At 42.3% G+C, this 27,730-nt stretch overlaps 2 protein-coding genes across 21 annotated transcripts in view; one reads left to right on the top strand and one right to left on the bottom strand.

Moving 5' to 3' along the window:
• The window catches only part of Cenpv (centromere protein V), a 61,929-nt gene that overhangs the window by 1,004 nt on the left and 33,195 nt on the right, over positions 1-27,730 (top strand). For 3 of the 5 annotated variants that reach the window (XM_074046769.1, XM_074046772.1, XM_074046771.1), the window contains exon 2: positions 1,988-2,086. In XM_074046769.1, coding sequence (XP_073902870.1) covers positions 1,988-2,086 — 99 coding nt within the window. Of the gene's footprint in view, positions 1-1,987; positions 2,087-3,977; positions 4,048-10,588; positions 10,704-12,128; positions 12,494-27,730 lie in introns of those variants that run through there. The other 2 variants (XM_020172989.2, XM_074046770.1) reach the window with 2 other exon arrangements.
• Positions 6,499-27,730, bottom strand: part of Pigl (phosphatidylinositol glycan anchor biosynthesis class L) — a 95,460-nt gene continuing 74,228 nt past the window's right edge. For 7 of the 16 annotated variants that reach the window (XM_074046775.1, XM_074046784.1, XM_074046778.1 and 4 more), the window contains one exon: positions 25,396-25,811. In XM_074046775.1, the coding sequence (XP_073902876.1) occupies positions 25,713-25,811 (99 nt within the window). In that variant the 3' untranslated portion in view covers positions 25,396-25,712. Of the gene's footprint in view, positions 17,222-25,395; positions 25,812-27,730 lie in introns of those variants that run through there. The other 9 variants (XM_074046773.1, XM_074046774.1, XM_074046776.1 and 6 more) reach the window with 4 other exon arrangements.

The following is a 27,730-nucleotide window of genomic DNA, read 5'->3' as shown; positions in this document are numbered from 1 at the left end:
CTGCAACCTTGGCTGGGCAGACGAGCATCTCAGGGTCCATGATTTAGAGAAGAGCTGTTACCACTCAGCTCTCCAAGTCTGATGTGGAGCCCTGCCCCGTTCAGCCATTGTGTTACAGGGAGATATTTTAACACATTAGTAATATATTTCAGTGTCAATGATTTTATGAATCGAAAAGAACAATCAAAATACCAGAGGAAAAATGATTTAGACAAGATTAACCTAACAGTTGCATAACAACCTGAGAATTACTCTTGAACAGCAGAAAATGTTCCTTTTATCCTTTTTCCAAAAGAAATAATCTTAATTTTGATGCATCTTTTAAGTAGTATTTATTTGGTTTTCTGTGTTCTTCATTATTTCATTATCGTTTCTTGACTATAAATTGAACATTTAAAAATATTTACCAAATATTTGTTGAGGACCTGTTGTGTGCCAGCCACTGCTCTGTAAAACAGACATAGGTCCTTAGAAATGTAGGACTGCTGGGCTCGGTGGCTCACATATGAGCCGTGGAGATCGGGAGAATCGTGGTTCAGGCTGACCTCGCACAAATGTCAGACCCTATTCTAAAAATAACTAAAGCAAAAAGGTCTGGGGGCCTGGCTCAAGTGGTAGAGTACCTGCCTAGCAGGCACACACAAGGCCCTAAGTTCAAACCCCAGTTTCTCCAAAACAACAAAAAACAAAACCCCAAAAACATTTGCATAAAAAGATGAGATGTTTTTCACCCAACAGTTTGGAATGAGTATGTACTGTACTTTATTTTTCTCTAGTCCATTAAATTTTGTGCAAAAAGTATGTAACACTGTACCGATTTTTGTTAAAATACTATTGTAGAAGAAAAAAGTTTGGGGCTGGAGATGTGGCTCTAGCAGTAGAGCACCTGGCTAGCTAATATGAAGCCTTGAGTTCAAACCCCAGTGGTATTGTGAAAAAAAGTTTTGAGGAATGTATAATCCATACATCTCATTGTGTAGATTACTTTGAATATTATCAAATATGAGTGATACAGTGTTTGTTTTTTTACAATAAACAGTATTGGTATGTGCAAGAAACTGAAATAAGTTAACTTATAAGGAAACCTAAAAAACCATTCAGTCTTAATCAAAAACATGGCAAATTAAAGCTGCACTGAGCTATTTTCCTGTGATTATTGCTCAAAAGGTTGTATCTTTTGAACTGTTTAATCATTATTGGCAAGAGTATTCAGTCCTTTTGGAAAGGGATCTGATTATTTCAAATCATATCTTTTTTGGCGGTATTGGGTTTGAACAAGCCTTTGTGCTTGCTGGGCAGGCGCTCTACCACTTAAGATGGAATCTTAATATTCACTTACAGGCCTGGCTCACATATGTCCTAAAAGGATTAAAACTGTATGAAATGTGTGCTTGCAGTTATGTAAAAAGTCACACATGAAGTATACTGGAGGAGAAAAATAAAATTATAAGAGCCCTTGTTACTGTCTCAGAAGGCTTTTCTTAGACCTGGTTGGGTACTTTTTCATAGCAGCCTCCACCATCTTTATCACAATTATAATTAAATATTATTTGGACCATTTGCTTGATGGTTGTTTATGCTCAGAAAGGCAGCAGTCATGTCTGCTGTATCTTGTTTACTGCTCTCCTTGGTGCTTAGCTTATACATTTTTTTACTAACCGGTTGACATAAAAAAAAAAATGTTTGGCTGGTGGGGTTAGGATCCTCCCCTCTGCCACTTTTTCTGAATCCTGGGAATGCTTTATTTTGCAATTTTAATAAAATTTAAGAAAGGAATACAGAGAGAGCTCCTGAACAAAGAAGGCACTGAACCCATTCTTTGGTGCCTCTTTAAGAAGCAGAAATGCATTTGGTTGTTCTATAGAACAAACTTTTGTCTCAGCCTGCCTTTCTTTCAACAACAAAAAGAGAGCCTGAGGGAGCCCATGCCATAAGGCCTCTGCCTGACTGTTGGAAATTCGCGTCTTTCTGGTTTTGTTTCCTTTAGTGAGTACCAAGGCCTGGTGAAGCACACAGGAGGTTGCCACTGTGGAGCAGTTCGTTTTGAAGTCTGGGCCTCAGCAGATTTACACATCTTTGACTGCAAGTGAGTATTTTCTCTTCCTAAATTGGCTTAAAAGAATTTAAGAGTTAAAATTCAGTGCTTCAAAATAATTTGGGGAGCTGGGTTATAGATAAAGCAACATTGATTATGAGCTGATAATTGTTGAAGTCAGGTGTTGGGTACATAAGTGTTCATTATTCTTTCTCCTTGTGTCTGGCTTAACGTTTCAATAATAATTTTTTTTTTAAAGATAGGAGGGAAGTTAAAAATAATGGCCTGACATGCTCTCTCTCTCTCTCTCTCTCTCTCTGTGTGTGTGTGTGTGTGTGTGTGTGTGTGTGACAGAGCTCCTACAGCACAGCTCCAGTGATAGAGAGGAGGGTTCCGAGGGCTTGTTACTAACAGTCACCCCTCAAACTATGTTGATTTGGGGGTTGTTAGTTGGGAGATGTTAGCTGGACTGGGTCAGGCTGACTGCAGAGTGAAAGGCCTTAGGCAGAATCTTTGTAGGGAAGATAGGTAAATGAGTGGAGGTTGGGTTGAGCCAGAAGTTCCCCAGAAGTTCCCCATGTACTGGGTTTCTCTCCCTGCTTCTCTCCTTTTTTTTTTTTTTTTTTTGATGGGGCTGGGGTTTGAACTTTTGAACTCAGGGCTTCCTGTTCTACTGCTTGAGGCACACTTCTACTTCATTTTTTTTTTTTTTTTTTTTGGTAGTACTGGAGTTTGAACTCAGGGCCTCATGCTTGCTTGGCAGGTGCTCTACCACTTAAGCTATTCCACTAGCCCTTCTAGTCCATTCTGCTCTGGTTATTTTGGAGATGGTGTCTCAAGAACTATTTGCTTGGGCTGGTCATGAATTGTGATCCTCCCAATGTTAGCCTCCCAAGTAGCTAGGATTATAGGTGTGAGACACTGGCCCCTGCCGTGCACTGGGTCTCTTGCTCTGTTCTTGGGATGAGGCAGATGGTATCACTGGCATCAGCGGAGGGCTGATTTCTTAGCACCTTCCCTGCCATTGCGATTGAGCAAGGATAACAGGCTTCTGGTCCAGTTGTGGACACGGACCTAATTATTCAACAGTATCCACACCTTTTGCCTCTACTTGGTACCTGAATTATCTCTCAACAGTAAACACTGTGCAGTTACTCAAATGGAGACCTGACTAGGTTGCTAATAGCGGAGTCCAGCTGTGGAAAGCAGCACTGTGGAGCAATTGTTAGAGGATCCTATAGGAGACTGAAGAGCTTGGGACATAGCTTGGTGGTAGAGTGGCTGCTGAGTATGTGCTAGGCCCTGGGTTCACTATCTCTAGTACCAAAAAAAAAAAAAAAAAAAAAGGATCGAAAAGAGTGGATTTCAATTTAATTTCCAATTTAGCATTTTTAGGGACCTGTTTTACTTGGAGCTAGATTTTCTGATGTAGAAATGAGGAAAGAGGAAACCTTGTCCCTATTCCTTGTTCATTTTGGATGTGGGTGTCTTAGATGTCTTAGAGGTATAAGCTTAAAGCAGTCAGGCTGGCAAGGTGGCTCAAGTGGTAGAGCACTTGCTTAGCAAGTACAAGGTCCTGAATTCAACCCCTAATTTCACCAAAAAACCCAAAAAAGATGATAGCAATATCCAAAATTTGTTTTCTAAGTGACTTTAAAATCCAGTGTTTCCCTTCACTGTAATGAAGGAAACATCCAGTTGGTCCTGGATTGCTGAGTGGGGTGGGGTCTCTGCTGCCAGCTGTGGCACTGAGGGGCTTTACTGCCATGTAGAACAGAGACCCCAGGTGGCCGTCTGTCTGTCTCAGCTCCCCTTCCGTGCACAGTGCTGGAAGGGGAGACTATCTGAGGTCACCTGGTTCTCTAATCATCAGCTGGACCACATGGGCACCCAGAATGCAGATGTCTGTTCACAATCTGGAATTCCCTCTGTCTTTCTTTAGCTGCAGCATTTGCAAGAAGAAGCAGAATAGACACTTCATTGTTCCAGCATCTCGATTCAAGCTCCTGAAGGTTAGTGCTGAAACTAGGGAGGGCAGAACCCATGTGCAAGGATTCATGAACCCTCACTTCTAGTGTGCTCTTTGTAGAGTGTGAAGGGTAGGGAGCAGAGCAGAGCCTCTCAGAGGCTCTTTTTTTTTTTTTTGGTAGGATTAGGGTTTGAACTCAGGGCTTTATGTTTGCAAAGTAGAAGCTCTACTGCTTGAGCCATGCCTCCAGTCCATTTTGCTCTAATCATTTTGGAGATGGAGTCTTGTGAACTATTTACCCAGACTGGCCTTGTACTCAATCCTCCCAGTCTCAGCCTCTCAAGTAGCTACGATTATAGGCATGAGACACTGGCATCCAGCTTTTTTTGAGACAGGTCTTGCCATGTATCACAGGCTGGCCTTGAAACTATCTTCAGGCCTCAGGCTCCACAGTGGGTGGATTACAGGTGAATGCTACCATGCCCAATTTCCTCTAGTTTTTGAAGACATATTGATATTATTGTGGAAACATTTTCAAATTCAGACAGTCAAAAAATAAAATCAGACCTGGGTATGGTAATATATGCTTGTAATTCCAGTTATGAAGGAGGCCAGCCCTGGACAAAAAAGCATGAGATCCAATTCAAAAAATAACTAAAGCAAAAAAGGGCTTGGGGGTGTGACTAAAGTGGTAGAGCGCCTGCCTAGCAGTCATGAGGCCCTGAGTTCAAACCCCGGTCTCACCAATAAATAAATAAAATCAGCCCAAAGGTAACCAACGTCAAGGGTAATACTGTTAGTATTTTGGTGTATGTTCTTGTGTACTGTTTTCTGCACAGATAAATACATATAAATGCAGTCACTTTTTGTGAGAATAATATGAGGTCTTGCTGTGTTGCCCAGGCTGGCTCCTGGACTTCTAGGCTCAAGGGATCCTTCTGTTTCAAACTCCTGAGTAGCTGGAACTATAGGTGTGTACCACTGTGCTGGCTTTTTTGTCATATATTTTTATCAAAGTAGGATATAACCCACCCTGGGAACATAGCAACATAGTGAGACTCTGTCTCAAAAAAGAAAAGGATATATCCATTCTTTCTGTCTTATAACCTACTTTTATTATTTCCCAGTGAAAACTTACATAATATCTTTTTTTTCTTTTCTTTTGAACTCAGGGCCTCAGGCATGCTAGGCAACCACTCTGCCATTGAACTCACTCCCTGCTCATATCATTTTGGGGAGTTTTTGGTACTTGGTACAGAGTTTGCAAAGTAGAAGGAGCTATGTGTATTGCTAGTGAGAAGTTCTCCCTCCACTGTCCCCAGCCCCAGTTCCCCCTCCTGTGCAGCCAGTTTCCTAGTTCACTTGTCCCTTCACTCTGTATTTGCAGCAGTGAACTTCAGGGTCAAGTCTAGTTTTTTCCCAATTATAAACAACACTGTGATGAACTTCCTTATTAAAGACTGACAATTTAGAACATTTTTCTTTAGGATCGATTCTCTTAGAAATAAACTCTGGACTTCATCTCCAAAATAATCAGAGGAAAAAATGGACTGCCGGTGTGGCTCAAGTGATAAAGTGCTTTGCAAACATGAAGCCTCAGTCCCACACACACATACAAAGAGAAAAACAAAACAAAACACAAAACTCTGAATCAGAAAAGACAAACTTATTAAAAAAAAAAAAGGCTTTTAGCACATTCTAGATAATGTGGGATGGAGCTGGGCTTTAATTCCATCTTCTGCTCCCACTTTTCCCATTGTGGTCTCATTGGCTTCTCTGAGCCTATACAGGAGTTTGGTGTAACCATCTGTCTCCTTTGCAAGATAGCATGTACCTCCAGGGCGGGGCCCACCTTTTTCCATGTCTGAGCTGGCTCCTGGCCTGCTAGGGCTTGGTGTCGAGTAGGTGGTCAGTAGCTTCCTAGGAAGTGGATGGTGGCATTAGTCTTGATCTTTCCCCAGGATGAGATTTAATCCTTAATGTGGTAGGTCAGTTTATCTTCTTTTCTATCTCTCCATTCTCTCTCTTTTTCTTTCTTCTGTTCTCCGCCTCTGCCTCCACCTCCACCTCCACCTCTGTCTTTCCTTGCTATGCTGCCCAGGCTAGTCTCAAGCTCTTAGGGTCAAGCAGTCTTCCTGCCTCAGCTTCCCAAGTAGCAGGAACTGTAGGCATGAACTACCAAGCCCGTCTTTGTCTCCTTTTCTTTGCCTGCCCTTTGATCCTTGAACACCTTGCTTACTGTGACTGTCTGGTGGTGAGGAGGTATGCCAAGTGGGTACCATACCTGTCCCTCATCTTTCCTGTAAGGCAGAAGTACACCAACATGTGTCTTCCATTGCCTGCTCAAGACTGTGGTTCTCTCCCGACCCCCCAGCTTTTTCTCTAAGCACCCATGATGGAAGGTGCCTGAAGACACCACCAGGTGTAATCCTGGGCTCAGGGGTCAGAAATTGGGGCTCGGGGGTTTTCTTCCTCATTAGGTCAGCTCATCCACATTTTTCCTGGTGCAGTAGGGCACTGTTCTCTTCCTCGTCTTCAACCCATTGAAGGAGCAATTTTCTGTTTGTATTAAGGTAAATACAAAACATCCATTTAAGTACTTTTATGGGGTACCTGTGTGCCAGCTATTGTTCCACTGACACATAGCAGTTAACACAGTAGACAAAGCCACTGTTTTCCTGGGAAGACAAATAAAAAAGAAAGAGGTCTGAGAGTACAAGTGCTATGTAGAGATTAAAGTCAAGTGGTATGATGGAGAATAACTGGGTGGTTACTTTGGATTGGCTAAGGACAGTCCCTCTGTGGTGATCTCCTCAGAATGATGAAGACAGTGGTGGGTAAGGGCGGCATGTTGCGGAGCTAAACAGTAGCCATTGTGGCTGGTGGGTGGTTGATAGGACAAGAGTTGGGGAAAGTAGCCTGAGACAGGGTTGGAGAGATAGGTGGGACTTGATAAGCAGGCAGATTTTCTGCTTTATGTAGTTTGAGGCCCATGGAGGATTTTAAGCCGGGTAGTGACAAGGCCTGATTCAATATTTTAATGTTTCCCAGCTCCCTAGGGCTACTGTATGGAGAGTAGGTTGTAAAGGAGGTGAGTGTGGATGCAGGAAGCAGGAGGTAGTGAGGGCAGGCCACACCAGAGGTAGTGGAGCTTAGATTGGGATGGTAGTCACGGGCATGGAAAGAAAACAGATACCTTATAGACATGGACACACGTTCTTAGTGTGTGCACAAGTGCCTGGAGGGCACATCAGCCAGACTGTGGGCCTCATTTCTTGTTTTGTAGGTCTGGGCTGGGGCCCAGACATTACCATTTTTACAAGTTCCCAGATGAGGGTAATGCTGCTAGTCTGGGGACCACACTTTAAGAACCAGTATTACAGAGTTCTGAAAGGATTGGATGTGAAGATGTGGAAAAGAGAGAGGAGTCAAAGTTGAATCCAAAATGGTGGGCCTGAGCACATCTAGCTGACAGAGATGATGGATTCTACGGGACGAGCACGTGTGGGTAGGTGGGGTAGTGGAATCAAGAGTTGTGTTTTGAACAAGTTTGGATGAAGGTCTCTTTTGAACATTTATACTGAGATGGGAAGTGAGCAGCTGGATGTACAAAGTGCGGGTTCTGAGAGATCAGAGTTGGAGCTACCACTTGGGAGTTGTTGGTAGACTGATGTTTGGGGCTAGGGACCATGTGAAGTCAGCTGGGAAGATGTAGCCAGAGCAGGGAGAGGCCTGAGGACAGCTCTGGGCCCACCAACATTTATTGAGAGCTGAACAGAAGAGGAAGAGAAGCAAAAGGGCTGGAAGAGGATGGCCTGTGGGGAAGGAGATAAAACAGAAGAGTGTGGTGTCCTCAGGGGCAAATATTTTAAAATGGAAGGAATGCTACAGAGTCCAAGTTAAGAAGAATCCAGTGGTCAAGAGATGTGGCCATTGTGACCAATATGGTGGTCATTGGTGATACCTCCTTGGGCAAGAAGTGAGAAGAAATGATCAAAAAGGTTAGCATAGAGCAGATTTTGATGCTGAGAGGCCATGTGTTCTACAGGGGAGCAGGGAATATGGGGTCAGAATGATGGATGCACAGAGTTTGAGGACCTGGGTGTTCCTGGGTGACCTCTAGTAATAAATAAGGTAAAGCAGAATGTGAGGCATCTTATGATTTCTTCTGAGGGATAACTCTGGATGGTCTGGGACCACTTACACGGCAGTTATCTTTGCTGCTTCTGTGGTGTCCTGGTCATGGAGTGAGAAAAGCCTCTCTGGGGAGTTGTTTTTTAAGAAGCTCCTGACAGCATGTGCTTGTACTTACAGCTGCTTGGGAGGCTGAGGCAGAAGGCTCTCTTGAGCCCAGGAATTTAAACTAGCCTGACAACATTGTGAGGCCCTATCGTTTAAAACAAAGCAAAAGCCAGGCACTGGTGTCTTGCTCCTGTAATGCTAGCTACTTAGGTGGCAGAGATCAGGAGGCTTGTGTTTTGAAGCCAGCCTGGGCAAATAGTCTGCGAGACCCTATCTCGAAAATACCCAACACAAAAAAGGGCTGGTGGAGTGGCTCAAGTGGTAGAGCACCAGCCTAGCAAGTGTGAGGCCCTGAGTTCAATCCCCGGGACCGCCATCAAACGTAAGAAGGTCAGAGTTTACAGGCTTTTTTTCTCCTGTAGTGTTGGGTAGTGCCTAGTAGTTGGGGCATATTCCCTTTTGTGGCCATTGCTGAAGTGGCAGTGGCCAAAATGAAGTTCAATCCCTTTGTGACTTCTAACTGAAGCAAAAAACATAAAAGGCATTCCAGTGCACTGTCCCCATGTGCAGGAAGATTGTGCCTCCCCTTTTCCCAAAGGGCAGAGACAGAAGTACAATCCACGCCCTCCGAAAGCATGATGACGCTTGGGTTGTACGAGGGCACTGTAAAGGCCAAAGGTTTACCGGAAGACATATGCCATCTACACTGAACAGGTGCAGTGGCACAACTGGCCATGTGGACGTTCACCCCAGCAAGGTGGTTACACAAGGCTAAAACTGGACAAAGCCCACACAAAGGTCCTGGAACGGAAAGCCAAATCTCGCCAAGTTGGAAAGGAAAAGGGCAAATATAAGGAAGAAACAATTGAGAAGATGAAAGATAAAGTAATCTTTCATTAAAAACTGCTTAAGTGAAAAAAAAAATTAAAAAGGTGTAGCAGTGATAAGAAACCTCACCCCTACCATTTAGCTGCACAATTTTCCTCCCTGGAGGAAAATCACAGTTTCTTGGATACTTCTTCAAATGTTTATATGTATATAAAAGCACATACAACTATATATCCTTTCTTACAAAATAGAAATAGTAGTATACTGTATCAGCCTTTTTACTGAGTGGTGCTGGGGATAAAACCCAGGGCCTTGAGCACATACTTTACCACAGAGCTATATCCCAGTCTGTTTTTTGTACCTTTTTTTTTTGTTTTTTTTATACTTTGTAACCTTGGAGATTGCCTCTTCTTAGCACTAGCAGTCACTCTTCCAACTTTGCAGAATGCTGCATTTTATGAGTGTCCACAATAGCTTGAGCCAGTTTTCTGTTGATAGACATGTTGTTTTTTCCACCTGTACTTCTAAACAGCGCCGTACTGTTTCTCTACGTACCCATCAATCCTGTGGTTAATCACCTTTTTGATTTTTTGAAAATTTATTTTTTTCCCTTTTTTTTTGGTGGTACTAGTATATGAAGTCAGGGCCTCACACTCCCAACCCAGATTTTTTATTTTATTTTTTTCCATCTGACAGTGAACAATATCTCATTGCAGTTCATTACTGTGAGCACCACTTTACATTTAAAGAGAGATTTGTGTTTTTTCTTTTCTCTGAACTCTCTGTCCTTTGCCCATTCTCCTATTTGTCCATTAAAGAAATTAACCATTAAGGAAATTAGCCATTTGTTTATGACGTCTAGCAAAGATTTTTTTTCCTAGCTTGCCCTTTGTACATTAATTCAAGTACAGTGAGTAGTTTTCTTAAGACCTTGAGCAATGCTGTATGGGGACAGGGACAGTCATTCCCCTGAGAAGCTGGCATTTTTACTCCCTGACTTGGACAGGGTATTCCGTCTTGTCGTAGATTAAGAAAGGTTTGTGGCTGGATTGTTCCAGTGCAGTTGACTTAAGAAGAGCCATGGGTGGTCATGCACAGTGATGTGTCTCAGGGTAGTGTGGATGGTCCCTTCCTCAAGAAGCTTCCAAGTCTTGCTGGGTGCTAGTGGCTCACGCCTGTAATCCTAGCTACTCAGGAGGCAGAGATCAGGAGGATTGTGGTTCAAACCCAGCCCTGGGCAAATAGTTTATGAGACCCTATCTCAAAAAAAACCCATCACAAAAAAAAGTGCTGGTGGAGTGGCTCAAGGTGTAGGCCCTGAGTTCAAATCCCGGTACCACAGGAAAAAAAAAAAAAGCTTCCAGTCTTTTCTGAGAAATGGAACCTGTCTTCAGAATTCCAGGAGCCATATAGAAAGGCTCTCCCCATTCATCTTTTTAAAAGACTTACTTTTAAAATAACATAAAATATAATCTCTGTAAAAAGAGAAAGTCCATTTGTTTATGTTCACCTAGGGAGCTGAGAGCATAACCACTTACACGTTCAACACGCACAAAGCCCAGCATACCTTCTGTAAGAGATGCGGTGTTCAGAGCTTCTATACTCCCCGCTCCAACCCTGGAGGCTTCGGTGAGTAAAGGGAGTGGACTGCAAGCTCATGTTGGTGAGAGACCCTGGGGTGTTCTGGTTCAAGGGCTGGTTGGATGGGAGGGAACTGGTGTATTTGGCATGCCTCCTGCCTGGCCAGGCGCTTTCACAGGCATGTGTTAGAAGAACAGTGCCCTTTGTCACAGCTCTTTTCCTGTGGTAGAATAAATCCCTGAGTCCCATATGGTAAAGTCTTTGTTTGAGGTCATGGTTCTCGCTCACTGGTGCTGCAGAGCTTGGGGGAGGACACTGATGGCCTATGGGCCTGGAGAGGCTGCTGGAATGATGACTGGGATAAAGGGAGTAAAGGAGGCAAGAATGAGGACTATTGCTAATAGCATTTAAAAAAAAAATTATGAGCTGGGGATGTAGCTCAGCATTAAAGCACCTGCCTGGCATGTGTGAGGCCCTGGGTTTTGATCCCCAGCAATGCCCAAGAATGAATGAATAAATACATTAATGAAGTTTGCTAAAAAAAGCAGCAGGAGAACTTCTAAGGCCTTCGTCAGGTCCTGCTTGGGTAGGGAGTGGGAACTGTCCTAAGGCAGTTCTTTGGAATAATACTAAGTGCAGTGTGAAGTGAAGGGAAACCAGAGGTTGACAATGTCCCTGTGTGGACACAGCCTCTGGAGCTGTGAGGGCAGCTGTGACTGTGTTGTCATTTGTCTGCTGGGAGAGGGGTTGATACCACTCTGGCCCTCCTCACTCCATTTCTTGAGTTGGTCCTATTGGCTCCTCATCTGCCACATCTTGCCTGTCTTGTGGAACAAGAACGGGTTATGAGAAGTATAAAATTCTTGCAGCTGGGCGTCAGTGGTTCATGGCTCTAATCCTAGCCACTTGGGAGGCCGAGATCAGGAGGATTGAGACTTGAGGCCAACTAGGAAAATAGTTCACGGGACCCCCCATCTCCAAAATAACCAGAACAAAACGGACTGGAGGTTTGGCTCAAATGGTAGAGCACCAGCTTTGCAAGTGCAGAGCCCTGAATTCAAACCCCAGTCCCACCAAAAAAAACCAAAACCAAAACCAAAACAAACCTGTGAAACAGAAATGTATTTAATTCTTAGAAAGTTCATCTAAACACAGGAAAGGCCTGAGAATTCTTCAGGCTGCTGGTTAAGAGATTGTGCAAAGCCATCTTTCTACTATCTTTTACTCTTAGTTTTTGAATGATGTCCAGCCACTGGTCTCCATTTGGCAGGTGAGGACCATGAACGAGAAGGCTGAAGTCATAAGCCATAACCAGGACCTTTTTAGCACAGCAGGCTGCAACATCAGTCTCAAACTAAGGTCTTAAGCTGGAGTGTCAGCTGACAATGCTGACAGGGATTTGTCCAAGTCAATATAGTCTCTGATCTCATCCTTGCTTGGGATTTCTGTTTTCTCTGTGCCACTTGCCCCTAGGAATTGCCCCACACTGCCTGGATGAGGGCACTGTACGGAGTGTGGTCACTGAAGAGTTCAATGGCAGTGACTGGGAGAAGGCCATGAAGGAGCACAAGACCATCAAGAACATGTCGAAAGAGTGAGCTTCTGCCTTCCTGACAAGGAGGATGAGTGGGGTCAGCAGGTCCGTAGGCCCTGTGACACCTTGATGGTGCCCTGATGTGACTGGCCTTTGGTTTCTCCAGTTTGCTCTGGCTACCAGTTTCGTTAGGCAGCTCTTTGTTCTTCCTCAGCTCAAATTTTGACATAGAATAGTTGATCCTCTTCCTTCTTTTCGCCAACTTTTGTGTGATCTTTTAGAAAATAAATATTTTTAACATTAATGTAGTTGCTATGGTTCCTCATTTCCTTTGAACTTTGATTTTTGCCCCTGAGGCCTGTCATATCACAGGTATTTATTGAGCACTGTCAAGATGCTTGTAGCCAAATTAGGAAGAAGGGATAAGATAAATGAAGAGCAGTTACAACTGTGAGATGATGAATGATCACAGTGCATGTGAGTTGTGAAGATGTGAGTTCTAGGAGTTCAGAGGAGACAAGGCTAGTTCAGGAAGACTTTATGATGTGAGTCTTTTTGTTTGGTTTTTAAGAGGTTTTTTTTGGGTGGTGGGACTGGGGTTTGAACTCAGGGCTTTGTATTTGCAAAGCAGGCGCTCTTCCACTTGAGCCATCCTTCAGTATATTTCACTCTAATTATTTTGGAGTTAGGGTCTTGCAAGCTATTTGCCTGGTTTGGCCTTGAACCAAAATCCTTCTGAGCTCAATCACAGGTTTTCTTTTGGTAGTAACAGGGGTTGAATTTAGGGCCTCCTGCTTGCTAGGGAGGTGATGTACCACTTGAGCCACTGCACCAGTCCTAGTATTTTTCTTTTTAATTGTGGCAAGTACATGTAGCATAAAGTGGAGCTTAGCCACTTTTTAAATGTATAGTTTGGGGCATTAGTACATTCAGACTGCTGGACAGCCGTCATCACTAACCACCTTCACAATTCTTCATCTTGCGGAAGTGAAGCTGTGTCCCCGGTGAACAGTAACTTTGAGTTTATTTTTACCTTTTAAAATTTTTTTCTTGGCAGTGCTGGGGATTGAACCTAGGACCTCATGTATGCTAGGCAAGGCAGGAGAAGTAACTGTGAATAGAGACACCGGCATGTCCTGAATTGGAGGCTTGTGATGATGGGAGGAAGTGATGGACCAGAAAGGTCTGAAACCAGATCCGGGACAGTCCCAGGCTTTAGTCTTAGGAATTTGGCTTTTATTTTATGGTCATTGGGAAGTTAGAACAGCTTTAAGTAAGATGAATAAAGCCATAGTATAATGCAGTGTTTTCATTGGTCCTTGCTTCCCTCTCTCCTTGCTTCATATTTCAATCAGATTAACTTTCCTAAAACATTGTTTTCATTACCAAGTACTGAAAATATACACAGTGGTAAATGCTTAATAAACATTTGCTCTTTGCTTTGGGAAGACTAATCATGAGACGATTTCTAAACTAGAAAATAGGAAAAGGGACAGAGAAAAGAAATAAAGATGGCCAGTTCCTTGACTTGCTGGGCTGGAGTCCCATGCAGTTATCACCCAGCCAGAGTCACTGTCAGCCCTTGGCTGACAGCCTTATTCACACTGAGGTTGGAAGGAGTTGAGCAACACACAGGAAATGGATTTCCATGGTCAGAACTCCAGGTATTTAAAATTTTTATGCAGGCAAGACATGAATTATGATCTCAGATTTACCTTTCCTATTGCAATATTATATGTAAAAGTGCATTGTTTTGTGTATCTTTTAAAAACATGAATGGCAGGAGGGAGTGGTGCCTCATGTCTATAGTTCCAGCAACTCAGGAAACTGAGATTCAATGATTGCTTAAGTACAGGAGTTCAAGTCCTGCCTGGGCAACATAGCAAGACTTTGCCTGTAAATAAATAAATGGTGAAGCTGGGGTGTAGCTCAGTGGTAGGGTGTATGTTTAGCATGTCCCAAGCCCTGGGTTCGATATCCAGTACCCAAAATAAATATGTGGTAGAAACATAAATTACATAATTTATTCTGCCATTTGCATTTCTTATTTAAAAATGATCTTTTCTAACTGGGCGCCAGTAGCTCATGCCCATAATCCTAGCGACTCAGGAGGCAGAGATCAGGAGGACTGTGGTTCAAAGCCAGCCCGGGCAAATAGTTCTACGAGACTCTATTTCAAAAATACCCATCACAAAAAAATGGATGGTGCAGTGGCTCAAGGTGTAGGCCCTGAGTTCAAGCCCCCAGTACTAAGGGAAAAAAAAAATCTTTTCTTATCAATGTACATGTCCTCATTAATTTACATAAAATGGCATGATACAGATATAGTTTATGTAACCATTCTTTTTCACAGAAATTAGGCTGTTTCCAGGTTTTTCTATTACAAAGAATGTTGACAATAAACATACTTTTGTGTTTGTTTTGCTCTTTTGTGTGTTTTGTTTTTTTTAGACAGGGTCTCACTGTTAGAGCAGGTTGCCCTTGAACTTACGATCCTCTTGCCTTAGTCTCCTGAGTACAGGCATATGCCACCACCCCCAGCTAATGAACATTCTTTTACATAATTCTTTATATGCATGGGTATCATATGAGAACACAGAAATGGAATTGGCAGGTTGAAGGCTAAGCATATTTTAAATCTTAAAAAACCCTTCTGTACTGCTTGGTATGGCAGTACACACTTGTAATCCCATCTCTGAAGGCTGAGATAGGAGGACCACAAATTAAGAGTCCAGCTTGGGCCACATAACAAGTTCAAGATCAGCCTAGACAACATAGCAAGACTCTGTCTCAAAAAGAAAATAATAAAAAATCTAGTTGCCTTCAGAAAGTGAACACCAGCATATAATGGGCACCAGTCCTCAGTACAGCAGAGTGACCTCACCAGCATCTGATGTTATCAGTCTTTTTAATTGTCACCACTCTTGGTCAAAAAAGTTTCATGTAAAAAACTTCCATTACTTGCGAGCCTGGTGGGGTGGCTAAAGCAGTAGAGTGCCTGCCTGGGAAGTGTGAGGCCATGAGTTCAAACCCCAGTTCTGCCAAAAAAAATAAAAAGTCCCTTACTGTAATCACCTGAGATTCAGTACCTTTTTTTATGTTTTGGGGTCATTTTATTTCCTGTCTTGTCAGTTGATTATGTCCTTTTATTTTTAAAGCCATTTATTAAAAAAATGAATTATTAATACATTTATATTTGAAGTTCTTTATTATCTTAAACATAGTAATCCTTTGTCATATTTTGCAGATATTCTCTTTGTAGAGTGAAAAAAAATTTTTTTGTGGTACTGTGGTTTGGACTCAGGACCTTACGCTTGGCCTCACGGTTGCTGTACTGTATCACTTGAGCCACATTTCCAGTCCTTTGCTTTTAGTTTCTCAGACAGGCTCTCCCACTCACTAACTTCCCAGGGCTGGCCTTGAACCTTCATCTTCCTGTCTCCACCTTCTGAGTAGCTGGGATTACAAGTGTGTACCACCATGCCTGGCTTGAGTTTTAATTAAAAAAATTTTTTTTTTTTGGTTAAACCTGGGCCTCAAGCTTGCTAGGCAGGCAATCAACCACTTGAGCCATTCCACCAACCTTTTATTTTTTTGTAATGGGTATTTTAGAGACAGGTTCTCAGTTTTTGCCTGGGCTGGTCTCGAACCACGATTCTCTGGCCTCCGATCTTCTTGCCTCCTGAGTATTTTAGGATTACAGGCGTGAGCCTCCGGTGCCTGTCTTATTGTTCTCTCTCACTTTGTGAGCTTGCCCCTCAACATAGTGTGGGTTATGATGAGGGAGGATGCCCTGCATCTCTGGCTTGTTGACTTAGCAGTTTTAGCATCTATGAGTAAAATAATAAGGTTTTCCTTTTGATTTTTTGATGGAATGAATTAGGTTGATGGAATTCCCAAAGTGGAACCATTCTTGCATTCCTGGAATAACACCCTACTTGGTCATCAACTAGGGATTCTTTTGATGTACTGTTGAATTCAATTTGCTATTTTTTAAAAACATTTTTGCATCTATATTCACAAAATTTGTCAGTGATTTTCTTTTTTTGTGGAACATTGTATTTCATCTGAATCAGAGAGTTTCTATTTTGTGTTTTAAATTACATTGGAATTATCTTTAGACAGGAGTAAACCCATCTAAGCTGGGAACCTTTTTAAATTAGTAAATCTATTGCAATTGTCTTTTTAGTTCTCCTATGATTACTGGGTTTATCTTTTGTTTGTTTGTTTGTTTTTTTTCTTGTGGTACTGAGGTTTGAACTCAGGGCCTTCACTTTGAGCCACTCCACCAGCACTTTTTTTGTGAAGGGTTTTTTAAAAATAGGGCCCCATGAACTATTTGGCTGGGCTGGCTTTGAACTGCGACCCTTGTGATCTCTGCTTCCTGAGTAGCTAGGATTACAGGCGTGAGCCACTGGCACCCTGCATTGTTTGATTTGTTTTTGAGACAGGGATTTGCTTTGTAGCCCAGATTAGGTCTGAACTCATTTTGTACCCCCAGGTGACTTGGGAATTGTGATCTTCCTGCCTCTACCTCCCAAGTGCTGGGATTACTTAGTGACTTTCACCTTTTTAAGAGTACCTTTTAGTCCTGTAAAAATCTCCTTAATAAAGTGTCCAGCCATTGTGGTGGGCACCAGTTTCCTGACTAATCCCTGTTCTCAAATGGTGACAGGCTGAAGCTCTTCCTGGGGTGAAGGGTTGGGAAGGCATTCACCTGAAAGTGATCATCTAGCTAGGACTTGTCCGGTTTAATGTTAGTATCTTTTCCTTTGGAAGGACTCAACAAATGGAGCAGTCCAAAGCTGTCTGGTGGAAGGAGACACTGGTAGTCCAGGGTCCAACCTGTACAAACCCTGGCTCTCGTCTCTCTTTCCTCCTGCCCCTGCCCCAGACATTTAGGTTGTCCCGAGCCTCACAGCACAGGTTTCTTTCAGACGAGAATGCCACACACTGACTGCTACAGGAAATCCGAGCTGGGCAGTGCCACCTGCAGGTCATGCGTGCACGTGTTTGATGCAGATGCAAGTCCCTGGGAGAGAAGAGCTGGTTTTCAGTAATATTGCAATAATGCAACCTTTTCATGGGATTGAAATGTTTGGACCCTATGTATTACATTGTGCTAGGGTTTTGTGGTATTGAGATATTTTCTTGGGAAATCATCTATTTCCTCTAGAGTTCCTATATTGTTGCCCTGGACTTGCGTATAATTTTTTCAGTGTTTCACTTTGTGGCAGTTTATCCATTCTGTATTAATAACTGCACTATTTTGTTTTATTTTATTATTTGTTTTGCAGTACTGGGGCTTGAACTCAGGGCCTACATCTTGAGCCACTCCACCAGCCCTTTTGTGTGTTGGGTATTTTTTGAGATAGGGTCTCTCGAATTATTTGCCTGGGCTGGCTTTGAACTGCGATCCTCCTGATCTCTGCCTTTTGAGTAGCTAGGATTACAGACATGAACCACTGGTGCCCGGCATAACTGTACTTTTGTTTTCTCTTTTTCTTAACTAGAGTTTCCATGTGTTGACTTATTTCATTTTTTAAAGGAAATTTACTTTCTTTTCCACTATTTTTTTTCCACTTATAGTGCCTTTTATCTGTATCAAATCCCTCTTCCTGTGGTGTATATTGCTGATTTCCTTATATTGACTCCTGCAGCTAACTTATTTTCAATATTCTTAAAAAATAAAAGCATTTAAGACAACTTACCTGGCTTTCTGTCTGCCCACCTGATGCCTCCTGTTCTCTCCCTTCTGCCCTGGCCATGCTCTGCAAAGTCCTGATCCTCTCCGCCTTGTGTGCCCTGGCTGTGGCTTTCCCCACACCACCCCCAGCTCCTCTAGACTCAACCAGTGAACTAGACTCAACTGGTGAGCCAGAGTTTCCAACTTATGTGGAGATCACCTGTGAAGTGGTCTTAAGCACTGCTGTAGAGGTAACCATAGATGGAGATTCAACCACAGACCCACAGCAGACTGCAAACTCAGAGGCGTATGAGTGGGACACACAAACTTTTGAATTCTCTACTGATGTCAAGATGGCCACCTCCAGCTTTGTGGATGAAACTAGTGAGGCCACACATCAGATCAGCACCTCCACAGAAAGCAATGAGTCTGCAACTGTGTTATCTTTAAAACAAAGCAAAATCTCCGTTAGCTGTGACCTGTGCTATCCACCATTTTCTACCGCTATACAACAGAACCCAGCCGAGGAGAAATGGCAAGGCATTGATCCCGGGTGGGTGCTGTGAATTGCACCCAGAAGGCAGAAGCCCATTTTGTAGCTCTGTCCAATTTATTACGAGCTTAATAAATATTCACTGACTGAAAAAAAAAAGACAACTTACCTAAATAAATTACATAAAATGGAACTTTTATTGTTTTCTAGATAATTTGTAGTGTCAGTTTTGACTTCCTCTTTGAGCTAGGAATTATTTAGTAGGAATTTCTTTATTTCCAAGTAGGGCTGTTTCCCCCCAATTTGGTAACTATTATTTATTGGCATGTTATTTGGTTTTGATCACAATATGGACTGCAATATGGAAGTAACTGATATCTATTAAGAATTTCTCAGTTACCAATAAATGGGCTTTTATAGATATTCTATCTCATAAGAAGTTGATAGTCAACACTAAAAAGTGCTGGCGGAGTGGCTCAAGTGGTAGAGCACCTGCCTAGCAAACATGAGGCCCTGAGTTCAAACCCCAGTACCACCGAAAAAAAAAAAGTCAGTTTGTCAAATTAAATGCTGTTCAGAACATTAGAGCCTCCTACTGTGGCTTTTAATAGAGATTTTATATTTCTAGGAGGTTTTGTTTCATGTGTCTGGCTACTGTGACCTTTACTACATGTCATCTCATGGAATGAGCCTGTTACTGTATAAAATATCCAACTTTGTCCATTTTACTGCTTTTTGATGTCATATTTGAATTGGCCTAGATTTATGGTGTTTCTCTTCTTTTTGCCTGGACTATGGTGTATGGCTCATCCTTATGTTTTTAGGCTTTGTCACTTACAGATGTACCTAGATTTTTTTTCATTTTTCTTTTATTATTCATATGTGCATACAAGGCTTGGTTCATTTCTCCCCCCTGCCCCCACCCCCTCCGCCCCCTCCCGCTCCCCCCCCTCAATACCCAGCAGAAACTATTTTGCCCTTATCTCTAATTTTGTTGTAGAGAGAGTATAAGCAATAATAGGAGGGAACAAGGGGTTTTGCTGGTTGAGATAAGGATAGCTATACAGGGCATTGACTCACATTGATTTCCTGTGCGTGGGTGTTACCTTCTAGGTTAATTCTTTTTGATCTAACCTTTTCTCTAGTACCTGTTCCCCTTTTCCTATTGGCCTCAGTTGCTTTAAGGTATCTGCTTTAGTTTCTCTGCGTTAAGGGCAACAAATGCTACCTAGTTTTTTAGGTGTCTTACCTATCCTCACCTCTCCCTTGTGTGCTCTCGCTTTTATCATGTGCTCATAGTCCAGTCCCCTTGTTGTGTTTGCCCTTGATCTAATGTCCACATATGAGGAAGAACATACGATTTTTGGTCTTTTGAGCCAGGCTAACCTCACTCAGAATGATGTTCTCCAATTCCATCCATTTACCAGCGAATGATAACATTTCGTTCTTCTTCATGGCTGCATAAAATTCCATTGTGTATAGATACCACATTTTCTTAATCCATTCACCAGTGCTGGGGCATCTTGGCTGTTTCCATAACTTGGCTATTGTGAATAGTGCTGCAATAAACATGGATGTGCAGGTGCCTCTGGAGTAACAGTCTTTTGGGTATATCCTCAAGAGTGGTATTGCTGGATCAAATGGTAGATCGATGTCCAGCTTTTTAAGTAGCCTCCAAATTTTTTTCCAGAGTGGTTGTACTAGTCTACATTCCCACCAACAGTGTAAGAGGGTTCCTTTTTCCCCGCATCCTCGCCAACACCTGTTGTTGGTGGTGTTGCTGATGATGGCTATTCTAACAGGGGTGAGGTGGAATCTTAGTGTGGTTTTAATTTGCATTTCCTTTATTGCTAGAGATGGTGAGCATTTTTTCATGTGTTTTCTGGCCATTTGAATTTCTTCTTTTGAGAAAGTTCTGTTTAGTTCACATGCCCATTTCTTTATTGGTTCATTAGTTTTGGGAGAATTTAGTTTTTTAAGTTCCCTGTATATTCTGGTTATCAGTCCTTTGTCTGATGTATAATTGGCAAATATTTTCTCCCACTCTGTGGGTGTTCTCTTCAGTTTAGAGACCATTTCTTTTGATGAACAGAAGCTTTTTAGTTTTATGAGGTCCCATTTATCTATGCTATCTCTTAGTTGCTGTGCTGCTGGGGTTTCATTGAGAAAGTTCTTACCTATACCTACTAACTCCAGAGTATTTCCTACTCTTTCTTGTATCAACTTAAGAGTTTGGGGTCTGATATTAAGATCCTTGATCCATTTTGAGTTAATCTTGTGTACCTAGATTTTTGTCTGAAAGTTTTTTTGGTGGTACTGGGGTTTTGAACTCAGGGCCTCTCAATTGCTAGGAACGCACTCTACCACTTGAGTCACTCTACCAGCCCTTTTATTACGTTGGGTATTTTCGAGATGGGGTCTTTTGAACTATTTGTCAAGGCTGGCCTTACACTTTGATCCTCCCGATCTCTGCCTCCTGAATAAATAGGATTGCAGGCATGAGCCACTGATGCCTATCAAGAGAGCATCCTTTTTTTTGCCTGGACCAGTGCTGGAGTTTTCATTGTGGTTTTTGACAAAGTCTCTTCCTTTAATTCGTGCTTCAGTAAGATCTGCCTGTTCCAGAGAATGGAATCCCCTCCCTCTGAGCCTCCTCAGGGAAGGGGTCCCCTTTTGTATGGTGTCTAGTTGATTTTGGGTTTTTCTCTCCTTCATGGATCATAGTTCTTGAGTAGTGGCCAATGGTGAGTGGCAGGAGACCTGGCACTTCCTGCTCTTCTGGGCTAGGTTGAGAAATGGCTATTAGCCCTTTGCTGTTAGGAGCGGGTGGGGAACTGTGTGTAGGTCTGTCTGACATGAAGGTAACCCTCTCCCCACTTTAGCAGCTCCACTTCCAATGAGGACTCTAAGCAAGACAATACAGCCCTTCAGGGGATTCTTAGTTAAGGATATTTTTTTATTTTGCATCAAGTGGGTGGGGGAATCTCTTTTTCTATTTTTCCCAGAAACCTTACTGGGTTCCTTATGTACATGGTACAAAAATTCTTCTTCATTTTCTTTTGTTTTTTGACAGAGGGTCTCACTGTGTAGCCAGGCAGGCTGGAACTTTCAATCCTCTATGCTGGAGCAAGAACCATGAGATTCTGATCTTTGCTCCAGGACTCGGGCTGCTTCCTAGTTTAGGTGGTGGTTAATTACACAAGGGCAGCTGGCACCAGGCTATAGTGGACACGGAATGTGCTGTCTGGAGGAAGGGCTACCTTTAGATAATTTGCACAACGACACTTTACTATTGTTAGACAAGTATCTCCAGGACTGCACTGCACTGGAGGGCACCTTTCACACCAAAGCACTGCCTGTGCCTGCCCTTATGGCCTGAGGGCTTTCTTCCCTCTTGGGAGGCTGTCCCTTGGCTCTCTCCTGGCAGCAAGGCGGGCTATTTCTGGCACTGTCCTCTTCTCTCAGGTGCCCCCACCCAGCAGCTGTGATGCTCAAAGAAGGTGCTGAGAATGGAGTGGGAGTGGAAGTTTGCCCTCAAGTGCCATCAACTAGGCATTCGGTAAATAAAAACACTAGTTATTTTAAATTTCCCTCCTAGACTTTTACTGTATTTTTAAAAGTAGGAAGAGACAGTAAAACAAAAGAAGCAGAAAATAATTCTCAAATCTTACCATCCAGAAGCAATGTAATTCTATGCATCATTCTAACCTCTAAAATCTAAAAGTATTTTAAATAGTAAATATATGTACAGGGCACAGGATTCAAAATGTATAGAAGGAATCCATTCTCTTTCTCTCATCCAGTCTACCCCCTTCCCTTTTTTAGACAGGACCTTGCTAAGTAGCTCAGGCTGGACTCCAACTTGTGATCTTCTTGCCTTAGCCTCCTATATGCTGGGATTACAGGTGTGTACCATGATGCACGGCTCCAGGTCCCTTCTTCAAAGACGTGCTCTATTGCCAGGGATAACTTTTATATTTGCTTAAGCACATGGATGTTGAAAGATAATTTTCCCTAACACCTGTTGCATTCTCTAACACCGTTCTCCATCTTGTTTTTGTCATATGACTAAGAGATCTTTGTATATCAATGAATTGCCTAATTAAAAAAATAGTTTTATCATATTTTATTCTATTGGTTCACTCACAATTTATTTAATCCTCAATTGAGAGACATTTACACCAATTCAATATTTACTATTAGATGCAGTGTTTCGGCCAGATGCAGTGGCTTATACCCGTAATCCTAGCTACTCTGGAGGTGGAGATTAGGAAGGTCGAAGTCTGAGACTAGCCTGGGAAAAATGTTTGAGAGACACTATCTCAACCAACAAAAGTTGGGTACGGCGATGCATGCCTGTCATCCCTCCTACATGGGAAGTGTGACTAGGAGGATTGTGGTCAAGCCAGCCAGGGTATAAAGTGAGACTCTATCTAAAAAATAACTAAAGTAAAAAGAACTACGGGCATGGCTGAAGTGGCAGAGTACCTGCCTAGTGAGTGCAAGGCCATCAATTCAAACCCCAGTATGCTAAAAAATTGTGTTTCAATGTCCATCCTTGACATACCTCTTTAGGCATGTGGAGTAAATCTATACTGTAAATTAGTAGAAGTGCAAATACTGGATCAAGCATAATTTTTCTAGAACTTGCTCAGTTGCTCTGCATAGAGGCTGTGCAATTTGTATGGCTACCAGCAGCATATAAACAGTTGGCTTTTCTTCAATGAATCAGGTTTTTTACATATGTGAGATCATACCAGCTATATACATTTTTTTAGCTTCACATTATATAAAAAGTATTTCTCACATCAAAACTGTTCATATACAACAACAAATAAATCTCTTATGATTATAAATGCCCATTGTTGAGAGATGACCTTGCTAGTTAGTATTTACCTTTTGGACACATATCTTTATTTATATACCTGTGTGTGTTACATTTGTGTATGTATATTCACTTAACAAAAATGGGGTATTATTCCTAATCTGCTTTAAAGATTTCAACATATTATGAACATTTTTCCTGTTACCAAATATGATTGTATAACTGGACTTTTCCCTTCTGCTAGTATAAGTGATACTATTATAATCTTTGTATGTGTAATTCTGATTTTCTAAACATTTTCTCAGATATTTCAAAAGCTCTTAATACATACTAGAGAATTGCTGTTGGGAAAGGCTGTGTCAATGTCTGTCTGACTAATAGCAGGGTAGACGTCTACCTGTGCCAGACATTCCAGCCAGTGTTAATAGCTTGCTTTGTGGTCACACTTTCCTATGAAGGCTGTTAGGAGCCACTGACAAACTGACAAAGTGGAGAAATCATACAACTAGGTTTACATTTTCTATTCCAGCTTTAGGGCCTAATAGCTTTGTCAGTTTCATGTGGTCCTAGGAGGCATTCAAGAAAATGGTGACATAAGCAGGTGGCACAAGTTTGGGTGGAGAGACTAAACAAGCAGGTCTCTAACCTGTTGTGATGGAGAAAGCAGAGGGTACTCACTGGGCAATGCATACCAACATCTCTGTCGCAGGACTTTTATTTATGCTAGGCCCTCTGCCTAACCTTTACTTATTCTTTCTCAGAAGAACAATAACAGCAAATCTTTTTTGGTGCTGCGAGCAAGACTCTTTGCTATTCACCTTAATGCATTCACTTTGTCAGTTCTCGCCATTTTGGCTTTTTTTTCAGTACTGGGGTTTGAACTCAGGGCCTTGTGCTTTCTAGGCAAGCACTCAACACTCGAGCCATGGCTCCAGCTTCAGTTCTCTCCAATTTGAAGATGTAAGAACTGAAACAGAAAAAGGCTTGGCACCTTGCCTGTAATGATGTTGGTCACTTTGACATGAAACCCACAGTCACAAGTGTGTCTCTTCATCAGTGAGATCCCTTGCCACTTAGCTGGAGTCTCAGAGTAGCTTCCAAGTTAGACCTCTTAGAGAACTTTTGCTTATAGAACAATTTGAAGATATGGGAGTTTCTGAGTGTTTAAAAAATGATTCCAGGGCCAGGCACAGGTGGCTCATGCCTATAATCCTAGCTACTCAGGAGGCAGAGATCAGGAGGATCAAGGTCTGAAGCCAACATGGACAAACAGTTCACAAGACCCTATAATGAAAACACCCATCACAGCTGGCGGAGTGGCTCCAGTGGTCAGAGTGCCTGCCTAGCAAGCAGAAGGCCCTGAGTACCAGTACTACCACCACCAAAAACAAAAACAGAAAAGAAAAACCCGTCATAAACAAGGGCTGGCTGAATGGCTCAAGGTGAAGACCTTGAGTTCAAGCCCCAGTACTGCAAAAAACCAAAAACCAAAACAAACAAAAAAAAACCTGATTCCAGGGCTAGTGGTGTGGCTCAAGTGGTAGAGCACCTGCCTAAGCAAGTGTGAGGCCCTGAGTTCAAACCCAAGTGCCGTCAAAAAAAAAATTACAGATTCCTCTTCCTTTTTCCTGCTTCTCCCAAAAGACTGAGAGCTTGTAAGTTCCTTGAGGGAGGACCCACGTAATCATCTCTGTATGTATCAGTGCCCACCATGGTGATAAAGCATGGTCTCCCTTGATTTAAGTTCTGATAAGCAGGGACAAAGAAAAATCGAAGGAATTATAGTTGAGATAATTGAATAAAGACTTATATTGTGTGTATATGTTTTTGGGAACCTGTGCTCTGGTTTGGGTGTTCCCCCTGGAATTCACGTGTTAGAGATTTGGTCCTTAATGCATTAGTGCTGAGAGACTGTACTTTTGGTAAGTGACTGGATCATTGGTGGATTAGTGGGTTGGAGTAGGGGTGGCTTTGTCTCACCATGTTGAACCCTTGCCTTATACGATAAAGAAAGAAGCTGTCACCAACTGGTGAGCAGATGCCAGCCACTACCATGCTCTTGGATGTCCCAGCTTCCAGAACTGTGAGCTAAATAAACCTCAATTCTTTATAAATTATCCAGTCTGTGGTATCCAGTTATAGCAAAAGAAACAGATTAACACAGCCTACTTTGGAAACAACATAAAAATCACATCTGCGAAGTGTTTTTAGAGCACCTTTACATTCATTTATGATAATAGCAGCCTGCCCAGGCTCTATCATTATGCAAATTCGTTTTCACAAGAACTTCAGAAGCTAGCACCTATTATTATCCTTGGGTTAGTTTATTTCTGGTCCTGTGGGGTCCCCCCATATGTCCTGGGCCCCTGATGAAGCCAAGTTTGGGTAACCCATGAATGGGCCTACATGGCCTCCCTTCTACAGAGGCTGCTTAGCTGCATCTCCCCGGGCCATCTCTAAGCCAGGCCCCTGGTCTGTTTCTTCTCTTTGTTCCTTAGATCTGAAAACTCTTCAAGGCTTCAGAGAAATTGTAGTGAGTTGATTCTCATGTACCTGGAGAACAGAACGTAGAGGTGGCGGAACCAGAGGAGCTGGCTGCGGTGGCAGGACATAGCTTTCTAGAAGAATCAAAGAGGATCAGTAGATACTTGATCTGGAGCTGTTTCTGTTACTTTCAGATCTGCCCTCCTCACTGCCTTCTTCTCACTAATACACTTCATGTTATATATAGCTTTATCTGGCTTTTTCCCATAGCCCATGAAACTGTCTGGGTTGACCTCCCCTTCCCGCCTCCTTACTTCCCTATGCTTATGGCAGATGAGCTAGAGTACGTACAATCTACAAACATCATCTCAATATGAACATCCCTGTGGGTTAAGTACTATTGTTGATTGCTTTTCAAAAAAAAAACCCAAAAAACAAAAAAAACCAACAAATAGATGAGGAAATCTACCAATCTCAAATAGCTAGTAGGTAGTGGAGAAGCGATTCAAACCCAGAGCCGTCTCATTGACTCTGGAGCCTACATTCTTAACATTTTGCTCCTGTACCTCACAAACAGGGGTGTTTTATGGGAAACAGGCTGCAACACTATGCTCAAACTCCTCTGAATTAGGTAAGACAGAAGGTATAATCACTATTAGAAGAAGGAGGAGGAGCAGTAGGAGGAGAAGCAGGAGGAGGAGGAGAGGGATGATACACAGGTATAGATTGTCCTTCCACCTAGTGGAGGAAATGAATATTATCTTGTTATTCAGCCCTAGTACAATTCTGTTTTTAAACAGATAATAGTAATTGATGTAACTATATATATATATATATAAAAGATTACTATTCTTGCCAGGTGTAGTGGCTTATACCTGTAATCCCAGCTACTCAGGAGGTGGAGATCAGGAGGATCATGGTTTGAGGCTAGCCTGAGCAAAAAGTGAGACCCTCCCCCCCAATCTCAGTCAATACAAAGCCGGGCATGGTGGTGCACACCTGTTATCCCAGCTACATGGGAAGAATAAACAAGAGGATTGCAGTGCAGGCTGGCCAGAGCATAAAGGTGAGACCCTATTTGAAAAATGACCAAAACAAAAAGGGATGATGGATTGGCTCAAGTGGTAGAACACCTACCTAGCAAGCATGAGGCCCTGAGTTCAAAACCCAGTGCTGCCAAGAAAAAGAAAAGGTTGCTGTTTTTCTCTAAGTACAATAATTTGACTTTCTCTTTAAGTTAGTGTTATTGTAAACCTTTATGGAACTATTTATTATCAGAACATACATGACTTCAGCGATGTAAACATACCTGTGAATCAAGCTTGGATGGTAAAGGGACTTGAGGCACAACTATGCCCATAGAATGGTTCAGGCAAAATACTACACACTATTTTCCAACTAAAATTGTAAGTGAAATTTGTTATCAGAAACAAAAAGGATCCACTTGGAAGGCTGAGATCAGGTGGATTGCAGTTTGAGGCCAGCCAGGGCAAACAGCTCAAGAGACCCCATTTCCAAAATAACCAGAGCAAAGTGGACTGGAGGTGTGGCTCACGTGGTACAGTGCCTGCTTTGCAAGTGCAAAGCCCTGAGTTCAAACCCTAGTCTCACCAAAAATAAAAATAAGTAAAAGAAAGAAAAAGGGTATGTGAACTGAATATGTGAACTGAATAGTGTTAACATTCTGAAGCTCATAATAAAAATAAAATATTTAGAAAGACACTGGGAGAAGGGATGGCCTCTATAGTCCAGATCCACTTGACCTGTCTATAGTAGTTACCAAATTACAAAGGTTTTCCACATCAAGGTTCCCGAGTGGCCTATCTTGAGTCCCAAATCTTTTAATGACTTTTAACATTCATTCAACAAGAGGGACATTTATAGAAACTATTTATTGCCATTTTTTTTGCCAACTATATATATATATTTGTAATTACTTTTTGCTCAAATTTTCCAAGGGGATGGAAAAGAATCAAAATTATGTGTGTGTGCAGTTTTGTTTCTGTCTTCTCCCTTCTTTGGAGCATTTTCACTCCCAGGCATAAACGTGAGA

This window comes from Castor canadensis, chromosome 11, assembly GCF_047511655.1.
Source record: "Castor canadensis chromosome 11, mCasCan1.hap1v2, whole genome shotgun sequence".
Classification (NCBI taxonomy): domain Eukaryota; kingdom Metazoa; phylum Chordata; class Mammalia; order Rodentia; family Castoridae; genus Castor; species Castor canadensis.
Note: the sequence above shows the minus strand (reverse complement) of the source record. Positions and strands in the feature narration are given on the sequence as shown.